This window comes from Pelophylax lessonae, assembly GCF_965119305.1.
Source record: "Pelophylax lessonae genome assembly, chromosome: 5".
Taxonomy (NCBI): Eukaryota; Metazoa; Chordata; class Amphibia; order Anura; family Ranidae; genus Pelophylax; species Pelophylax lessonae.
This window is the reverse complement of record NC_138772.1, coordinates 25170613-25187591: the sequence shown is the minus strand read 5'-3', so window position 1 is coordinate 25187591 and position 16979 is coordinate 25170613. Positions and strand designations below refer to the sequence as shown.

General features: G+C 43.2%; 1 protein-coding gene across 1 annotated transcript in view; it reads right to left on the bottom strand.

Moving 5' to 3' along the window:
• LOC309556416 (fucolectin-like) overlaps nt 1-16449 on the bottom strand; it is a gene marked incomplete at both ends in the record, with an annotated part of 59594 nt that extends 43145 nt beyond the window's left edge. Inside the window, 2 exons of the mRNA XM_082258882.1 lie at nt 7424-7712; nt 16377-16449. Of these exons, the coding sequence (XP_082115008.1) occupies nt 7424-7712; nt 16377-16449 (362 nt within the window). The remainder of the gene's footprint in view (nt 1-7423; nt 7713-16376) is intronic.
• Nucleotides 16450-16979: the final 530 nt, after the last annotated feature.

The window sequence follows — 16979 nt, the reverse complement described above, 5'->3', positions numbered from 1 at the left end:
AGATAATTAAATAGCTGTGCATGATGTGACTTTGCAAACGCTTCACAGGGTATGTGCCATCATGTTATCTGCATATACTTGTCATACATTTTAGAGCCAGAAAAATGATCCAATCTGTCAGAGTTTAACAAAAACATATCTCTCCACAACACAACTTAGGTGGGGATGGTCAGACAAGAACCTACGGCAGAGTGAGATGAATGAATCAGAGGATATGTGCAAGATACCACTACACCACAGTGCTGTGTGCAAGTGCTGCCTTCAGATTCACATAAGCATGAGAATTTGAAAAGCCGCGATCGCCATTCAGCTACCATTAACGCCGCTCAAAGCGAAATTCACTGTTGGTTTAACGCTGTCCAATTCGCCACAGTGGGAGTTAATTGATTTTAACGTGGAGAGAAAAAAAACAGCCAGAGCAGAGTTAGGCTGGAGATTTAATGAATTAGGCCCCCCCGTGACACTTTTTCAGTGATACCAATACAGTGATCAGTGCTAAAAAAAAATGACACTGGCATGGAAGGGGTTAACATCAGGGGCGATCAAAGAGTTAAGTGTGCTCCTAGGGAGTGCTTTGTAACTATGTGGGGGGTGGCCTAACTGGGGGAAGACAGAGAACCGTGTTTCTGCTTAGCAGAAGCACAAGATCTCCATCTTCCTCTCCGAACAATCGGCGGGTCCCAGCGGACATCGCATCCTCCAGACCCACTGTCAGTGGTGTATTTTGGTTTTGAGCTGCCCTAGGCAAGACTAAAATTGGGCGCCCCCCTCCTGTGTAAATTTGCCCCACCCCTTCCTGTTTAATGGATGTGACTCCCTCCAAAATTGAAGGACTACAAGTCCTAGCAAGAACCCCTGAAATCTCATGAGAAGGGGGTGAGAGGGGGTGGAAGAGAGAGAGGGGGGTGGGTAAGGGAGGGTGAGGGGTATGAGAGAGGGAGAAGGTGGTGGGAGAGAGAGGGAGAGAGAGGGAGGGTGTTGGGGGGAGAGAGAGAGGGTGTTGCGAGAGAGAGAGAAAGGGTGATGGGGGAGAGAGAGAGGGTGTTGGGAGATAGAGAGAGAGGGGTGAGAGAGAGAGGGGGTGAGAGAGAGAGAGGGGGGTGAGAGAGTGGGGTGAGAGAGAGGGAGGGGGGGTGAGAGAGAGGGAGTGGAAGAGAGAGGAGGTGGGGAATAGAGAGAGAGCGAGAGGTGAGAGAAAGAGAGAGAGAGGAGGTGGGGGAGAGAGAGAGAGGAGGTGGGAGAAGGTGTGACATCACTGATTGCTAGACGCCAGGCAGCTTTAGCAACCAGTGGCTAATGGAGGCGAGGGTGGCTGTTTTGCTGCCCCCCTGCAAAGTGCCGCCCTAGGCCTGGGCCTTGTCGGCCTAGGCCAAAATACAGCACTGCCCACTGTGTCTAAATGTGCCCCAGACCCCGAGCACGAGGTGACTTACAGGTACAGTATGTCGGTTCGTGCAGGAGGGCCGCCTCACTGCAGTATATATGTGTGGGGCGGTCCTTAAGTGATTAAACTAAACCTATTTAACCATTTGATTCTCCCACCCAGGCGACTCAAGGGGGTCGTCATATTCTGCATGTTTTATCCTTTAGATTTTGCAATCTACCCTAACATAATAAACATCATCCAAAATATAGAAACGATCCACACTAACAGTGCATAAACCCTAAAAAACAGCCGCTAGCATCACATTTATTGATTACAAATAATTCCATGATTATTAATAACATGCAGTGATTGATTAAAAATCGATGGTAACCTCAATCCAAAGGAGATATAACCACATCGCATGGAAACCTTCAACAGGGATTAGGGAGCCAGTGCTCTACTATATAGGTGAGCGTCCAGGTCTCCAGTAACCAATATCAAAGCACATATCCTCATTCAATGCTATTATGGTTAATCTCACATAAGTATAAAAAATACCCTAGTGCAATATCTTAGTTACCTCAAAATATGTTATATGTTTCTATTTTTAACCAAGCGCTGCATGTTATATTTAATATTAAACATCATATTATATAGCAGAACGGTAAAGCTCAAAGTTAAAGTTTGCTTTCTTCCTCTTTCAATTGCCGTGCACTCTGTTTAAAAAACAAAAAACAACTGAAACTGTAAGACCCCTTTCACACTGGGGCGACCTGTCAGGCGACCTGGTCGCCTGACAGGTCGCAGTAGGTCGCCTGCCATAGAGAAGCTGTGGACCCGTTCTAATAGGAGCGACACAAGTCGCTCCGACTTAGAAAAAGGGTCCGGAGCTTCTTTGGGGCGACCTGGAGCGACCTGCATTGACTTCAATGTTATGAAGTCCGTGCCGGCCGCTCTGAGGTCGTGGTGTGAGCTGCACACTGCGACCTGTGAGGTCGCCCCTGCAAGTCGGATCGCCCCAGTGTGAACGGGGTCTTAAAAATAAGGCTTGGATTAACAGAATAACAAATTGGTACAATGGGGACTTGACAAAAATTAATGTGAGTAATGTGAGTGTTTCATGCCTGCACAGTGAAGGCTAATGTCATCCAGATCATCTAATGTCATTGTTGTGGGGATTCATTGTGGGAGGGATTTTTTTATTATTTCTAATATATATATATATATATATATATATATATATATATATATATATATATATATATATACAAAACTGAGTACACCCCTCACATTTTTGTAACTGTTTTATTCTATCTTTTCATGTGACAACACTGAAGAAATGACACTTTGCTACAATGTAAAGTAGTGAGTGTACAGCTTGTATAACAGTGTAAATTTGCTGTCCCCCCAAAATAACTCAACACACAGCCATTAATGTCTAAACCACTGGCAACAAAAATGAGTACACCCCTAAGTGAAAAGTTTCCAAATTGGGCCCAAAGTGTCAATATTTTGTGTGGCCACCATTATTTTTCAGCACTGCCTTAACCCTCATGGGCATCTTGGAGGTGTGTTTGGGGTCGTTATCATGTTGGAATAATGCCCTGCTGCCCAGTCTCTGAAGGGAGGGGATAATGCTCTGCTTCAGTATGTCACAGTACATGTTGGCATTCATGGTTCCCTCAATGAACTGTAGCTCCCCAGTGCAAACAGCACTCATGCAGCCCCAGACCATGACACTCCCACCACCATGCTTGATTGTAGACAAGACACACTTGTCTTTGTACTCCTCACCTGGTTGTCCCCACGTGCGTTTAACCACTTAAGCCCCAAGAAGATTTTACCCCCTTCCTGACCAGGCCCTATTTTGCGATTCGGCACTGCGTGAATTTAACGGACAATTGTGTGGTTGTGCGACGCTGTACCTAAACGAATTTGACGTCCTTTTTTTCCCATAAATAGAGCTTTCTTTTGGTGGTATTTGATCACCTGTGCGATTTTTTTATCATGCGCTATAAACAAAAAAAGAGCGACAATTTTGCAAAAATAACAATATTTTCACATTTTTTTATATGAAATTCCCCCTCCAAAAAAAATGTAAAAATCAAAATTTTTTAACATTTTTGGCCAATTTGTTTTCTGCTACATATGTTTGTTAAAAAAAAAAATCACAATAAGCGTATTTTGATTGCTTTGCACAAAAGTTATTGCGTTTACTAACTAAGGGAAAGATTTTTGTCATTTTTGTTGTTTTTTTTTTTTAACGAGTAATGGCGGCGATCTGCGATTTTTTTTTTTGCAGGAATGCGACATTGCGGCGGACAGATTGGACACTTGACTGACATTTTTGACACTTTTGTGGGTACCAGTGACATTACTACAGTAATCAGTGCTATACATATGCACTGTTACTGTAAAAATTACACTGGCAGGGAAGGGGTTAACTTTATTGGGGAAGGAGGGGTTAAGTGTGTCCCTAGGGGCGTGTTTCTAACTGTACAGGGATGTGGCTTTACATGTAACAGCAGAGATCAACGGTCCTACATAGCAGGACCGTATGATCTCTGCTGTTACACAGGGGAGAATGACAGGCGGCTTTGTCTACATTAGCCGCCTGCCTTTCTCCCTTCACAGTGGACGATCGCGAGTCACACGCGCGGACTTGTTAGGGAACGAGCCGGGGCGGTAGCGCGACTCCAGCGGCATGCGCTTGCCCGCTATTGGCTCACAGGCTAGTGACTTACCCATACGTCACTTTGCCTGCCCGGGGCTGACCGCCGCAGTATATGTACTTGCGGCGGTCGGCAAGCAGTTAAACCATCCGAATCAAATAAGTTTCTCTTGGTCTTATCAGACCACAAGACATGATTCCATTAATCCATGTCCTTAGTCTGCTTGTCTTTAGCAAACTATTTGCGGGCTTTGTTGTGCATCATCTTTAGAAGAGGCTTCCTTCTGGGACAACAGCCATGACGACCAATTTGATGCAGTGTGCGGCGTATGGTCTGAGCACTGACAGGCTGACCCCCCACCCACCCCTTCAACCTCTGCAGCAATGCTGGCAGCACTCATTAGTCTATTTCCCAAAGACAACCTCTGAATATGACGCTGAGCACGTGCACTCAACTCCTTTGGTCGACCATGGCGAGGCCTGTTCTGAGTGGAATCTGTCCTGTTAAATCTCTGTATGGTCTTGCCCACCATGTGGCAGCTCAGTTTCAGGGTCGTTGCCATCTTCTTATAGCCTAGGCCATCTTTATGTAGTGCAAAAAATCTTTTTTTTCAGATCCTCAGAGAGTTCTTTGCCATGAGGTACCATGTTGAACTTCCAGTGACCAGTATGAGAGAGTGAGAGCGATAACACCAAATTTAACACAACTTCTCCCCATTCACACCTTAGACCTTGTAACACTAACGAGTCACATGACACAGGGGAGGGAAAATGGTTAATTGGCCCCAATTTGGACGTTTTCACTTAGGGGTGTACTCACTTTTGTTGCCAGCGGTTTAGAAATTAATGGCTGTGTTGAGTTAATTTGAGGGGACAGCAAATTTTCACTGTTATACAAGCTGTACACTCACTACTTTACATTGTAGCAAAGTGTCATTTCTTCAGTGTTGTCACATGAAAAGATAGAATAAAATATTTACAAAAATGTGGGGGGAGGGGGGAGGGGGCGGCTCACTTTTGTGAGATACTGAATACTATGTTGCCAAAAATATTGGGACGCCTGCCTTTACACGCACATGAAACTTATTGGCATCTCAGTCTTAGTCCGTAGGGTTTAATATTGAGTTGGCCCAACCTTTGCAGCTATAAGAGCTTCAACTCTTCTGGGAAGAATGTCCACAAGGTTTAGGAGTTTATCTATGGGAATGTTTGACCAATCTTACAGAAGTGCATTTGTAAGGTTATGCACTGATGTTGGACTAGAAGGCCTGGCTCGCAGTCTCCACTTTAATTCATCCCAAAGGTGTTCTATCGGGTTGGGGTCAGGACTCTGTGCAGTCCAGTCAACTTCCTTCACCACAGCTCACTCATCCATGTCTTTATGGACCTTGCTTTGTGCACTGGTCCCAATCATTTGGTGGAGGAGTTATTATGGTGTGGGGCTGTTTTTCAGGGGTTGGGCTTGGCCCCTTAGTTCCAGTGAAGGGAACTTTTAAGGTGTCAGCATACCAAGATATTTTGGACAATTTCATGCTCCCAACTTTGTAGGAACAGTTTGGGGGGTCCTATATAATTTGTCCAGAGGAAGTTCTATTGATTGCTGCCTCCTGTCGCCATGTGGGTTGGGAGAGGAGGACAGACAGATGTGTGCCTCCTGACAAGCTGCGTGAGCATGGGAGAAGACCCCCTGAAGTGATGAGTACTAAGGAGGGTACAAAGTGTGAAGACTTCTCAAGGTGAGAAACTGAACTATTTCTATGTGGAAGAAAAAAGGAATGTTTGCCATGTGAAGAGACAAGCAAAGGGACATGTTCAATGTGAAAAGGAAAAGGGACATGTTCAATGTGAAAAGGAAAAGGGACATGTTCAATGTGAAAAGGAAAAGGGACATGTTGAATGGACATTTGTTATGTGAAGATAAAAATGGACTATTGAGTGTCTGCTGTGGGATCAGCAAAGTTTGCTCCAACAGTAGGTTGGAGACAGACTCTTAGGTAGGTTCCGGTGTGAGAAGGTAGCCGCCCACAGAGGCAAGGATTTATTTTGTGTTTCATTTTGGATGTTTTTGCTGCATGCAGTTTGAAAGAAGAAAATCGCATGATTAAACCAAACTGTTGTTTGCAACCACTTCTCGGCTATCTATTTGTGTAAACGCACCCCCCAAAGGGGTCACCCATACGCCTACCACCGAGCAAATCCCCACAATATATATACACACACACACACACACACACACACACACACACACACTGTATATATATATATATATATATATATATATATATATATATATATATATACACACACACACTGTATATATATATATATATATATATATATATATATATATATATATATATATATATATATATATATATATATATATATATATATATATATATATATATATATATATATATATACACACACACACACACACTGTATATTTAGGATTTTCTTGCAGATTTTAAACAAGCCCAGGTCTCATGTATTTAACCATTCTACTTACAGCCAAATTCACCACAATGCATGCAACCTGAAGGTGGGACCACCACTCTCAGTTCCTGTTCCTCTAGTGGGACCCATGTCTAACACCATATTTAACCAGTTCCCACCCAACCTATGGCAATATGATACCGGCAGGAACCTCTGGAAGATGCCATTTGACGTCCTCCCGGATTGCGCCCCGAGCACGACTGTGGGTCCATGCAGCAGCGCAATCTGTCACCGGCCTAGTCCACTGGACACAGCCAATGACTGATCACTGTACCAGCCCGCTGCCAGTGCCAAGTGACCACTGTAACCAATCACAGCAGGTCACATGATAGTTGTAAACAATGGATAGCTTTCTTTCAAGCCACCCATTGTATTCAATTGTGTTGCTAGCTGTGATTGGTCAATGTAATCCTATTGTACAGACTGGGCCAATCACAGCTAATCACAACAAAAACAAACTGAATTCATCGATTTTGTGCAGGAAAACGCTTGCAGATAGCAACTAAATTCCTTGCCATATGCAAACATAATGTGTAAAAAAAAAAAAAATACTGATCACTTTTCCAGAGTAGTGCAATGTTACTATGGTAAGATATTGCTCTGGTCAAAGTGCGTTAAAAAAAGAAAATTGTAAAATAAAGAACAAAAAATTATATATATTAAATTCAAAACAATGAAAAAAAAAATTATACATTTTTAGTACTGTCATTAATCAGTGTCCCTGATCACCGCCACACCTGTTATATGAGGACACTGTACTGCACTGGTGACAGTATGTAATAAATAAATAAATACATTTGAATCTGAAAATCATCTCAAACTGATGCGACTGACACAAGCCCAAAGCCCGCTGACATAGGATCTCAGTGTCCTGGCCCTACGGTACTCACACTGGGTTGTTATTGTCCAGAGAATTTCCAATTCGGATCTCAGCACACTTTAACCGTCCCAAACAGCAGTCTGACCGTCCAGAAACCACAACGATATTCACTTTGTATTTCTGTTTCAAGTCTACCTTCCACCAGGGTGACATTTCATACTCGGTGTGTGTACAGGAGCCATTATAAAAGTATTTATTATTCACACCATCAATGGCCTTGTCAGCTAAACCCCCTGCAATTGTAGGATACTCATGAGTAGAACTCTGTGAGGCTTCCCCATTTCTGGCGATATTGGTGGCTGAAGAAAGAAAAACAAAAACACACTCCATAATTATTCATATTTTATAATGTTCTTCCATTGTTCTAAAGGGGCTTTTCCAAGATAATAACTGTAAAATGCCGTGTCATCAGTAATTGAAGTAAGAAATTCTGTACTGTAACTCATTAATTGCCTATGTCATCATGCAATGTTGTTACCCTGGTCATGCCCACATACTGTATGTGCCTATGGGCAGCAGAGGTCACTGCGCGCTCCCAGCACAAAGCTTACAAAAGCAGCTCTCGGTCTCTACTAATGATCGGGAATCAGCGGGACCAGCTATCAATTATGTGACCACTGTGACAGCCAATCACAGTGTAGGAAAAAAGAGTCCCCACACATCGGATGAATCACTGGTATCCAGATATCTCGAAGATATCTCTAAGGCGGCGGAAACTTGTTGGCCTGAAAATGGTGTTATCAGCTGAAAGGTAAAAAGGTAAAAAAGGTGCTGATAAGGAGCTGATAATGGCCGTGGGTCACACTGGGGTTGGAGGCACAGCTGTGCAGTGAGGATGACTGGGTTGTTCATGCCCAGTGTTAGTGGCAGCCAGTGCCATCTTAAGAGCATTGGGGCCCCAGGAAAGGCATTGCACTGGGGCCCTGCCTACACAATCACCCACAAGAATAACAATTCTTAATAAAGAATAAAAAAAAATAAAATTCAAATTATCTATAAGGTGATATTTATTGGTACAGGAGTGCCAGGCTAATGACAGCTTCCAAGTTCGGTGGCTGGGTCCGGTGAACACACACACGGATGGGAGTCAGGCTCGATTGTCCTGTGTGTGCCTGTTCGCGTTGAGGCAGACAGGCATTCCTGCAGTTGTGGGCTCCCCCTCCACGGCCCAAGTGGCCTGACAGCAGCGCAGGGCCGACAGGCGCTTTTCACCTGCTAAGTTTGGTGGTGGGACGCACATGAGAATCGGGACTAATGCTTAGCTGGGGCTAGGTTGCCCATTCAGTAAGATGGCCCTGGTGGCAGCGCCGCCGGGTGACATCACTCACTGTGCGGCGACCGTGCGCGTTCCCCACGGTTAGGATTTAGGAGTCGGGAGCCTACAGAGCTTCATAGAAGAGCGGCCTCTGTCCCTCCTGAATGGATACTGTGCCTACTTCTGGATGGATACTGTGCCTACTTCTGGATGGATACTGTGCCTACTTCTGGATGGGTACTGTGGCTACCATATTCATTCTAAAGGTTAGCATTGCCGCTGAAGATCTTTCCGACTGCTCTTTGGGAAGTTGCAGGATTGACATCCAAACTACTATAATATAAAAAAAAAATACAAGATTGATTAATTGCTATTTAGAAAGAGATAGCATTCAGTAGTATGTAATACTATATTAACAACAGGGTAGTGCATGTTTAAAATGTTGTTAGTATAGTAATCACACGTTGTATTTTTATTTTATTTTTAAATATTGTGCTGGATATGTACGTTTTTTTTTTTTTTTTATTTTAGTTTTGTATTTATTTTAATTGCTGTTCAATTTTTGTGTGTTACTTTATTAAAGCAATTTTTTACGTTACTGGGTTGTATTTTTAAATTCATATTCATTTAAATTCATGATTTTATTTTAAAAAGTCAAATACAATACAATTTTATATAAAAATATATATAATTTTAAAAAAAAACTGTCAATTCCAGTTTTAGTTTCGGCCAAGTGTGTCCTGAATTTTCAGCTCCAGCACAAAAATGTTCATTTTGGTGCACTGCTACTTCTGGGTCCTAGGGCGGACACTATAATTTCTATGCTTGTTGATATCTTACACCAAGGGTCTCCAAACTATGACCTTACAGTTGTTCAGGAACTACAATTCCCATCATGCCTAGTCATGTCTGTGAATGTCAGAGTCTTACAATGCCTCATGGGACCTGTAGTTCCTCAACAGCTTGAAGGCTGTAGTTTGGAGATCCCTGTCTTACACAATGAATGTGGATACCACCGATTCATCTGGTGTGCCGTGGCATGTTCTTCCTGCATTGAGTTTATGAGAAGGGATGACTCAGCTTTGCCTTTGGCACCCCGAGTTTAAGTGACAGCGGGAAGAAGTAAGTTGGAGTTGAGCTGCTTAGAGCGGACAGTTTGCTGTCAGCCAGTTACAGTGTTTGCATGAGTAGGCAATCCTTCCCACCCCACAGGCATAAAAGGTCATATAAAAATAAAGGCAAGTGGGAAGCGGTTAAAGGGGACATTCACCCTAAATGTAACCTTTTATTGCTCTGCCTCCTCCTCCCTCCCTACTAACCATCTTTATTTTTGCTGCAAAGCAGCATTTCCATGTTTCTCGCTCAGGTGAGACTTTCTCCCGGCCCCCTGCGTGTATATAGATGTGCTTGGATCTTGAGAGAGCCCTGAGGCACATCTGCGCATGCGCCAGATTCCCCAGCCATCTGCGCACGCGTTCTACCAGGGCGCCTCTGCTGCCATTGTGCTATATGCTGGGTGTCCAGTGGGTCCCTGAGCCTTTAAGGTGGGATGGGCTCCCTCCAGGCTCACCTTCCCTCTGCCTACCCTTTATAATGCATGTGCTTCCACTGTGGAGGCTCTCGGTTAGAGTTAGGACTGGGGTGCCTTGGAGCGGCTCTGCAGCTTACGCATGAATTTGCAAATGTGTGCAAACTAACCCCCTGTTTTTAACACATACTGTTAGACAGGATAATTCAGTTGGTTTGCAGGCTGGTCAGTAAGTTGATACGGGAATTTCTTTGGTTTGGTTTGTATGCATTCCCTTTCCATGTGCTCCTTGCTGTAAAGTCCAGTTATAGGGCAGTGCCCATTTGTTTGTACTACCAGAGAATCCGAAACCTTTCTTGTCTTTGCACATGCGTGGAAAATCCCATGTGTGTACCCAGATGTTCTGACAGGCTCTACTAGCAGGACCTTAAGGACGGGCATCTGCACCATAGTGGTGGCACCCAAGTAGGGGAGTGGAGCCATCTGGGAGAGGGACTTAAGTTCTGCTTTAATAACTAATAGTAGCAATAATAATAAGCTAAAGTGTTATTATACCTCCATTTAAAATGATGTAGAGCAGCATAGATCTGCACTTGCCTGCTGGTTTCCTCCTGCCATCTCACTTTAATGTCCATATTAAATTTTCCCTAGACTCTGCTGCCACTTTTATGTTGGCTCCATTTCTTTGCTCGGTCCCCTGGAGCCACCCTTACAAGTACACTCCCATCCAGCATTGCACCAGGACGTGCCACCACCTCACACAGGGAGCTCAGAGCCCCATAAATGGGTTATTTCCCTGCTCTTCCCCCAGAGATTTGTTGGCAGCTTTGGGTGGAGAGAAAAATTTGATTGCTGGTCACACATGTGCTTGTGTAAAGGGCGCTAAGGGTGATGAGATATCACATAAGTGGTCCATATTATAAACTTGCTGTAAAGTTTTTCCCTTTTACAGAGGGCAATGCAGGTACTCTTTACGACTGGAGGAAAAGAGGTTTGACCTCCACAAATGAAAAGGCTTGGGGTGGAGGAACTTGACTGGCCTGCACAGAGTCCTGACCTCAACCTGATAGAACACTTTTGGGATGAATTAGAGAGGAAACTGCGAGCCAAGCCTTCTTGTCCACATCAATGCCTGACCTCACAATGTGTTTCTGGAAGAATGGTCAAACATTCCAATAGACACACTCCTAAACCTTGTTGACAGCCTTCCCAGAAGAGTTGAAGCTGTTATAGCTGCAAAAGAGGGCCAACTCAATATTGAACCCTATGGACTAAGACTGGGGTGCCATTGAAGTTTCTGTGCGTGTAAAGACAGGCGCCCCGATATTTTTGACAATATAGTATGTATATTTATATACAGTATCTCACAGAAGTGAGTACACCCCTCACATTTTTGTAAATATTTTACTATATCTTTTCATGTGACAACACTGAAGAAATTACACTTTGCTACAATGTAAAGTAGTGAGTGTACAGCTTGTATAACAGTGTAAATTTGCTGTCCCCTGAAAATAACTCAACACACAGCCATTAATGTCTAAACCACTGGCAACAAAAGTGAGTACACCCCTAAGTGAAAATGTCCAAATTGGTCCCAATTAACCATTTTCCCTCCCCAGTGTCATGTGACTCATTAGTGTTACAAGGTCTCAGGTATGAAGGTGTGTTAAATTTGGTGTTATTGCTCTCACTCTCTCATACTGGTCACTGGAAGTTCAACATGATACCTCATGGCTTATAACTCTCTGAGGATCTGAAAAAAAGAATTGTTGCTCTACATAAAGATGACCTAGGCAATAAGAAGATTGCCAAGACCCTGAAACTGAGCTGCAGCACGGTGGTCAAGGCCATACAGTGGTTTACCAGGACAGGTTCCACTCAGAACAGGCCTCGCCATAGTCGACCAAAGAAGTTGAGTGCACGTGCTCAGCGTCATATCCAGAGGTTGTCTTTTCCTAGGAGGCCAAGAGGGAGTTAAGCATTGGAAGGGGTTATAAAACTATCTGCGGGACAGACTAAAACTCTCTTGCTCCTCGGACCCATCGAGTGCACATCAGCCTGCTGAGTGGTGTGTGAGACAGCAGATTGTGGCCTACTGCACAAGGCCTGACCCGCTTACAGAACTCAGCGGAGCGGATGTCTGTCGCTGCACTGCAGATGTCTTTGCAGTATCTCTGAGAGAGAAAGTGGAGGTCGGCTGAGTATCCTGAGACAGCAGAGCCCAGCAGGTTTTCTAGATGCCGAAGCGGGGAAGATCACATCGCCTGTTCCATAGGGCCCTCACAGACGGACATCAGACGTTGGTGAGAGGGTGCCTGTTCTTGGTCCAGACTGAAATTACACACTTCATCTTTACACTGAACACAAACATTGAAGCAGATATCAGATCCCTTAGAATTAAAATTGATCATCTTGACCCCTTTTGTTATATCAAGCCACAGGAAATTGTCTTATATGAGCTCCAACTGCCAGTGAAGAACACAGCAAGGCCTTGCTAAGGGGAGGGACATTGTTGCACAGTTGCTTTTTAAAGGGGACATGTTCAAGTTTCTATTGTCATATCTTTAATTAGGATACTAACAGTATAGATTAGCTTAGAGTTCCTCTTTAACCTGCGTACTGCTTTGCTATAGTAGAGAATATCTATATATTTTCAGAATATAGAAGATTGTGTTTGATACTGTTCTATGATATTATAACACTCTGTTTATCTGTTTTCTGTGTCATTCTTACTGAGCTCTGATCGTTTATGTGGGGTTTTGCTGACTGACATAATTTCACTCGCTTATTCATTGAGTAAAAGTTAAAAACTCATTTATACTGTGTCAGTGTGTTCCGTAAAGGTGTATACACTATGTCTGAACCTAGAGTGTCAGGTGAGCTGGACGGTTTACAGGGTCACGGTAGTGCTGAAGAACACCCATTAACCAGCAACTCTCAAGGGGGTCGTGCTACATATATATAAATATATATACATACTGTATATACAATATGCAGTGCCTTGCGAAAGTATTCGGCCCCCTTGAACTTTGTGACCTTTTACCACATTTCAGGCTTCAAACATAAAGATATAAAACTGTAATTTTTTGTGAAGAATCAACAACAAGTGGGACACAATCATGAAGTGGAACGAAATTTATTGGATATTTCAAACTTTGTTAACAAATAAAAAACTGAAAAATTGGGCGTGCAAAATTATTCAGTCCCTTTACTTTCAGTGCTGCAAACTCTCTCCAGAAGTTCAGTGAGGATCTCTGAATGATCCAATGTTGACCTAAATGACTAATGATGATAAATAGAATCCCAAGTAGTAAAGCAAATCTTCTGCGCTCAAGTAGAATATGACGGAGGGAAGAGAGATTCTTCAGACTCAGGTGGAAAAAAGCCAATGGTTTTGCTGCCCCCTCAGGATCAAGGGTATCCAGAACCAACTGAGAGAAAAGACAAAAGAAAAAGGGGTGCACCGACCTAGTGCATCACCACTAAAACCATTTATTAAGATATTAAAAAGTTTACAATATACTCACAAAGCAGGTGTGATATTACACACATCAACATTGTATATAAAATCTCCAAGGTAGCCAAGGTCCCATACGTAGCTAAATGGCATGCAGAGTGTTGCATGGGGCTGCTGTGGCTGGGCTGACGCGTTTCAGGGGCGAACCCCCTTCCTCAGAGCCAGAAAAGTTACTTTTCTGGCTCTGAGGAAGGGGGTTCCCCCCTGAAACGAGTCAGCCCAGCCACAGCAGCCCCATGCGGCACTCTGCATGCCATTTAGCTACGTATGGGACCTTGGCTACCTTGGAGATTTTATATGCAATGTTGAATGTTGATGTGTGTAATATTACACCTGCTTTGGGAGTATATTGTATACTTTTTAATATTTTAATAAATGGTTTTAGTGGTGATGCACTAGGTCGGTGCGCCCCTTTTTCTTTTGTCTTTTCTCTCAGATAAATCGAATCCACCTGTGTGTAATCAAGTCTCCGTATAAATGCACCTGCACTGTGATAGTCTCAGAGGGCCATTTAAAGCGCAGAGAGCATCATGAAGAACAAGTAACACACCAGGCAGGTTCGAGATACTGTTGTGGAGAAGTTAAAAGCCGGATTTGGATACAAAAAGATTTCCCAAGCTTTAAACATCCCAAGGAGCACTGTGCAAGCGATAATATTGAAATGGAAGGAGTATCAGACCACTGCAAATCTATGAAGACCTGGCCATCCCTCTAAACTTTCAGCTCATACAAGGAGAAGACTGATCAGAGATGCAGCCAAGAAGCCCATGATCACTCTGGATGAACTGCAGAGATCTACAGCTGAGGTAGGAGACTCTGTCCATAGGACAGCAATCAGTCATATACTGCACAAATCTGGCCTTTATGGAAGAGTGGCAAGAAGAAAGCCATTTCTTAAAGATATCCATAAAAAGTGTTGTTTAAAGTTTGCCACAAGCCACCTGGGAGACACACCAAACATGTGGAAGAAGGTGCTCTGGTCAGATGAAAGCAAAATCGAACTTTTTGGCAACAATGCAAAACGTTATGTTTGGCGTAAAAGCAACACAGCTCATCACCCTGAACCCTGATCTTCGATGGAAAGATGGATGGGGCCAAATACAGGACCATTCTGGAAGAAAACCTGATGGAGTCTGCAAAAGACCTGAGACTGGGATGGAGATTTGTCTTCCAACAAGACAATGATCCAAAACATAAAGCAAAATCTACAATGGAATGGTTCACAAATAAACATATCCAGGTGTTAGAATGGCCAAGTCAAAGTCCAGACCTGAATCCAATCGAGAATCTGTGGAAAGAACTGAAAACTGCTGTTCACAAACGCTCTCCATCCAACCTCGCTGAGCTTGAGCTGTTTTGCAAGGAGGAATTGACAAAAATTTCAGTCTTTCGATAGAGACATACCCCAAGCGACTTACAGCTGTAATCGCAGCAAAAGGTGGCGCTACAAAGTATTAACTTAAGGGGGCTGAATAATTTTGCACGCCCAATTTTTCAATTTTTTATTTGTTAAAAAAGTTTGAAATATCCAATAAATTTCATTCCACTTCATGATTGTGTCCCACTTGTTGTTGATTCTTCACAAAAAATTACAGTTTTATATCTTTATGTTTGAAGCCTGAAATGTGGCAAAAGGTTGAAAAGGTCAAGGGGGCCGAATACTTTTGCAAAGCACTGTACACACACACCCATGTGTGTTTGAGCTTTCGGGTGCACGCCCTAATGCTATAGGCTGCATACACCTATGCATATACTGTACCTATATTATATGACTTTTTGATGATGTGTACAGTGCACTAGCACCTGATCAGAAGTTCAGGGAAGCAGCAGTAAGGAGGAAGAAGCTTTTCAGATATAAAAAGTAAGTGTTAGGGGACAAAATTTAAAAAAAATTATAAAATGAAAGTTTGTAGGATGAACCTGAATACTTTAAAGTGGAATTCATGTCTAGAACTAATCAATCCTGAAATGGCTCCCATTCCTCATTTAGCACCCACACTAACTACTCTGTAGAAGAAAGATTCAAATGACCTACCTACTTTTAAGGCACTCTGTTCTTGTCACATGATTGGCTCCCAGCAGTCAGCTTCAGGGGAGAGGAGAGACAGCCCACAACGGATGCCCCTTAGTAAGCCAATAGCTAACTTCAGTGCTCAGCCATCTCATCCATTGGGGGCGTTCTCTTCTACCCCGAAGCTGACCGCTGAGAAGATCATGTGACTGGACCAGAACGCTCTGAGAATAGGTAAAAATATCCATAATCCTTCTAAGGAGTAGGTAGAATTGGAGTTAGAAGGGGTGGGAGCAGTATTAAGCTTAGTTCTAGACTTGAATTCTGCTTTGATGTCTACAAAACTAAGAAAAGGGACACCATTACTAGACTTCTACAGATGGTTTCCATATAATGCTATACCATTATTGTTGATATAAAATATCTAACTAACAACACAATAGCCATGTCCCTATCTTAAGACCATGTATTATATAAAAGCATAAAGCACCAAGGTATAACAACTCACAATAAGATCCCACTCACTGTATCTCCCAATATAAGGAGACCTCTCCTGCAAAATGTAAGTTTGACGGTACTTTCATGACATCCTCCCCGGACAGTCAATCTACTGTCCAGTTTATGTTTTTTTTTACCTTTATATTATTCTTACCTCCAGGTGGAGGGCTGCAGCACCAAGCCAGACCCAACAACATCAGCAAAACCAAAGCCACCAGAGTCTTCATTCTGGAGAAGACAGAGAGTGAGTTACCATAATATGTTACAAGAAAAGGTGATTCTACATCTCAGTTTCATCTCTGGTCCTTGGAAAATACCTTGTACCCGTATTAAAATAAATCCTGTTTGGATCAAATATGTCATTTTACATACACTACTTTGTCAAAAGTATTGGTACGCCTGCCTTTACACGCACATAAACTTAAGTGGCATCCCAGTCTTAGTCCTTAGGGTTCAATATTGAGTTGGTCCACCCTTTGTAGCCAAAAGAGCTTAAACTCTTCTGGGAAGGCTGTCCACAAGATTTAGGAATGTGTCTATGGGAATGTTTGGCTATTCTTTCAGAAGCGCATTTGTGAGGTCAAGCACTGATGTTGGACGAGATGGCCTGGCTCGCAGTCTCCGCTCTAATTCATACCGAAGGTGTTCTATCGGGTTGAGGTCAGGACTCGTGCAGGTCAGTCAAGTTCCTCTACCCCAAACTCATTCATCTATGTCTTTATGGACTTTGCTTTGTGCACTGGTCCAAATTGTTTGG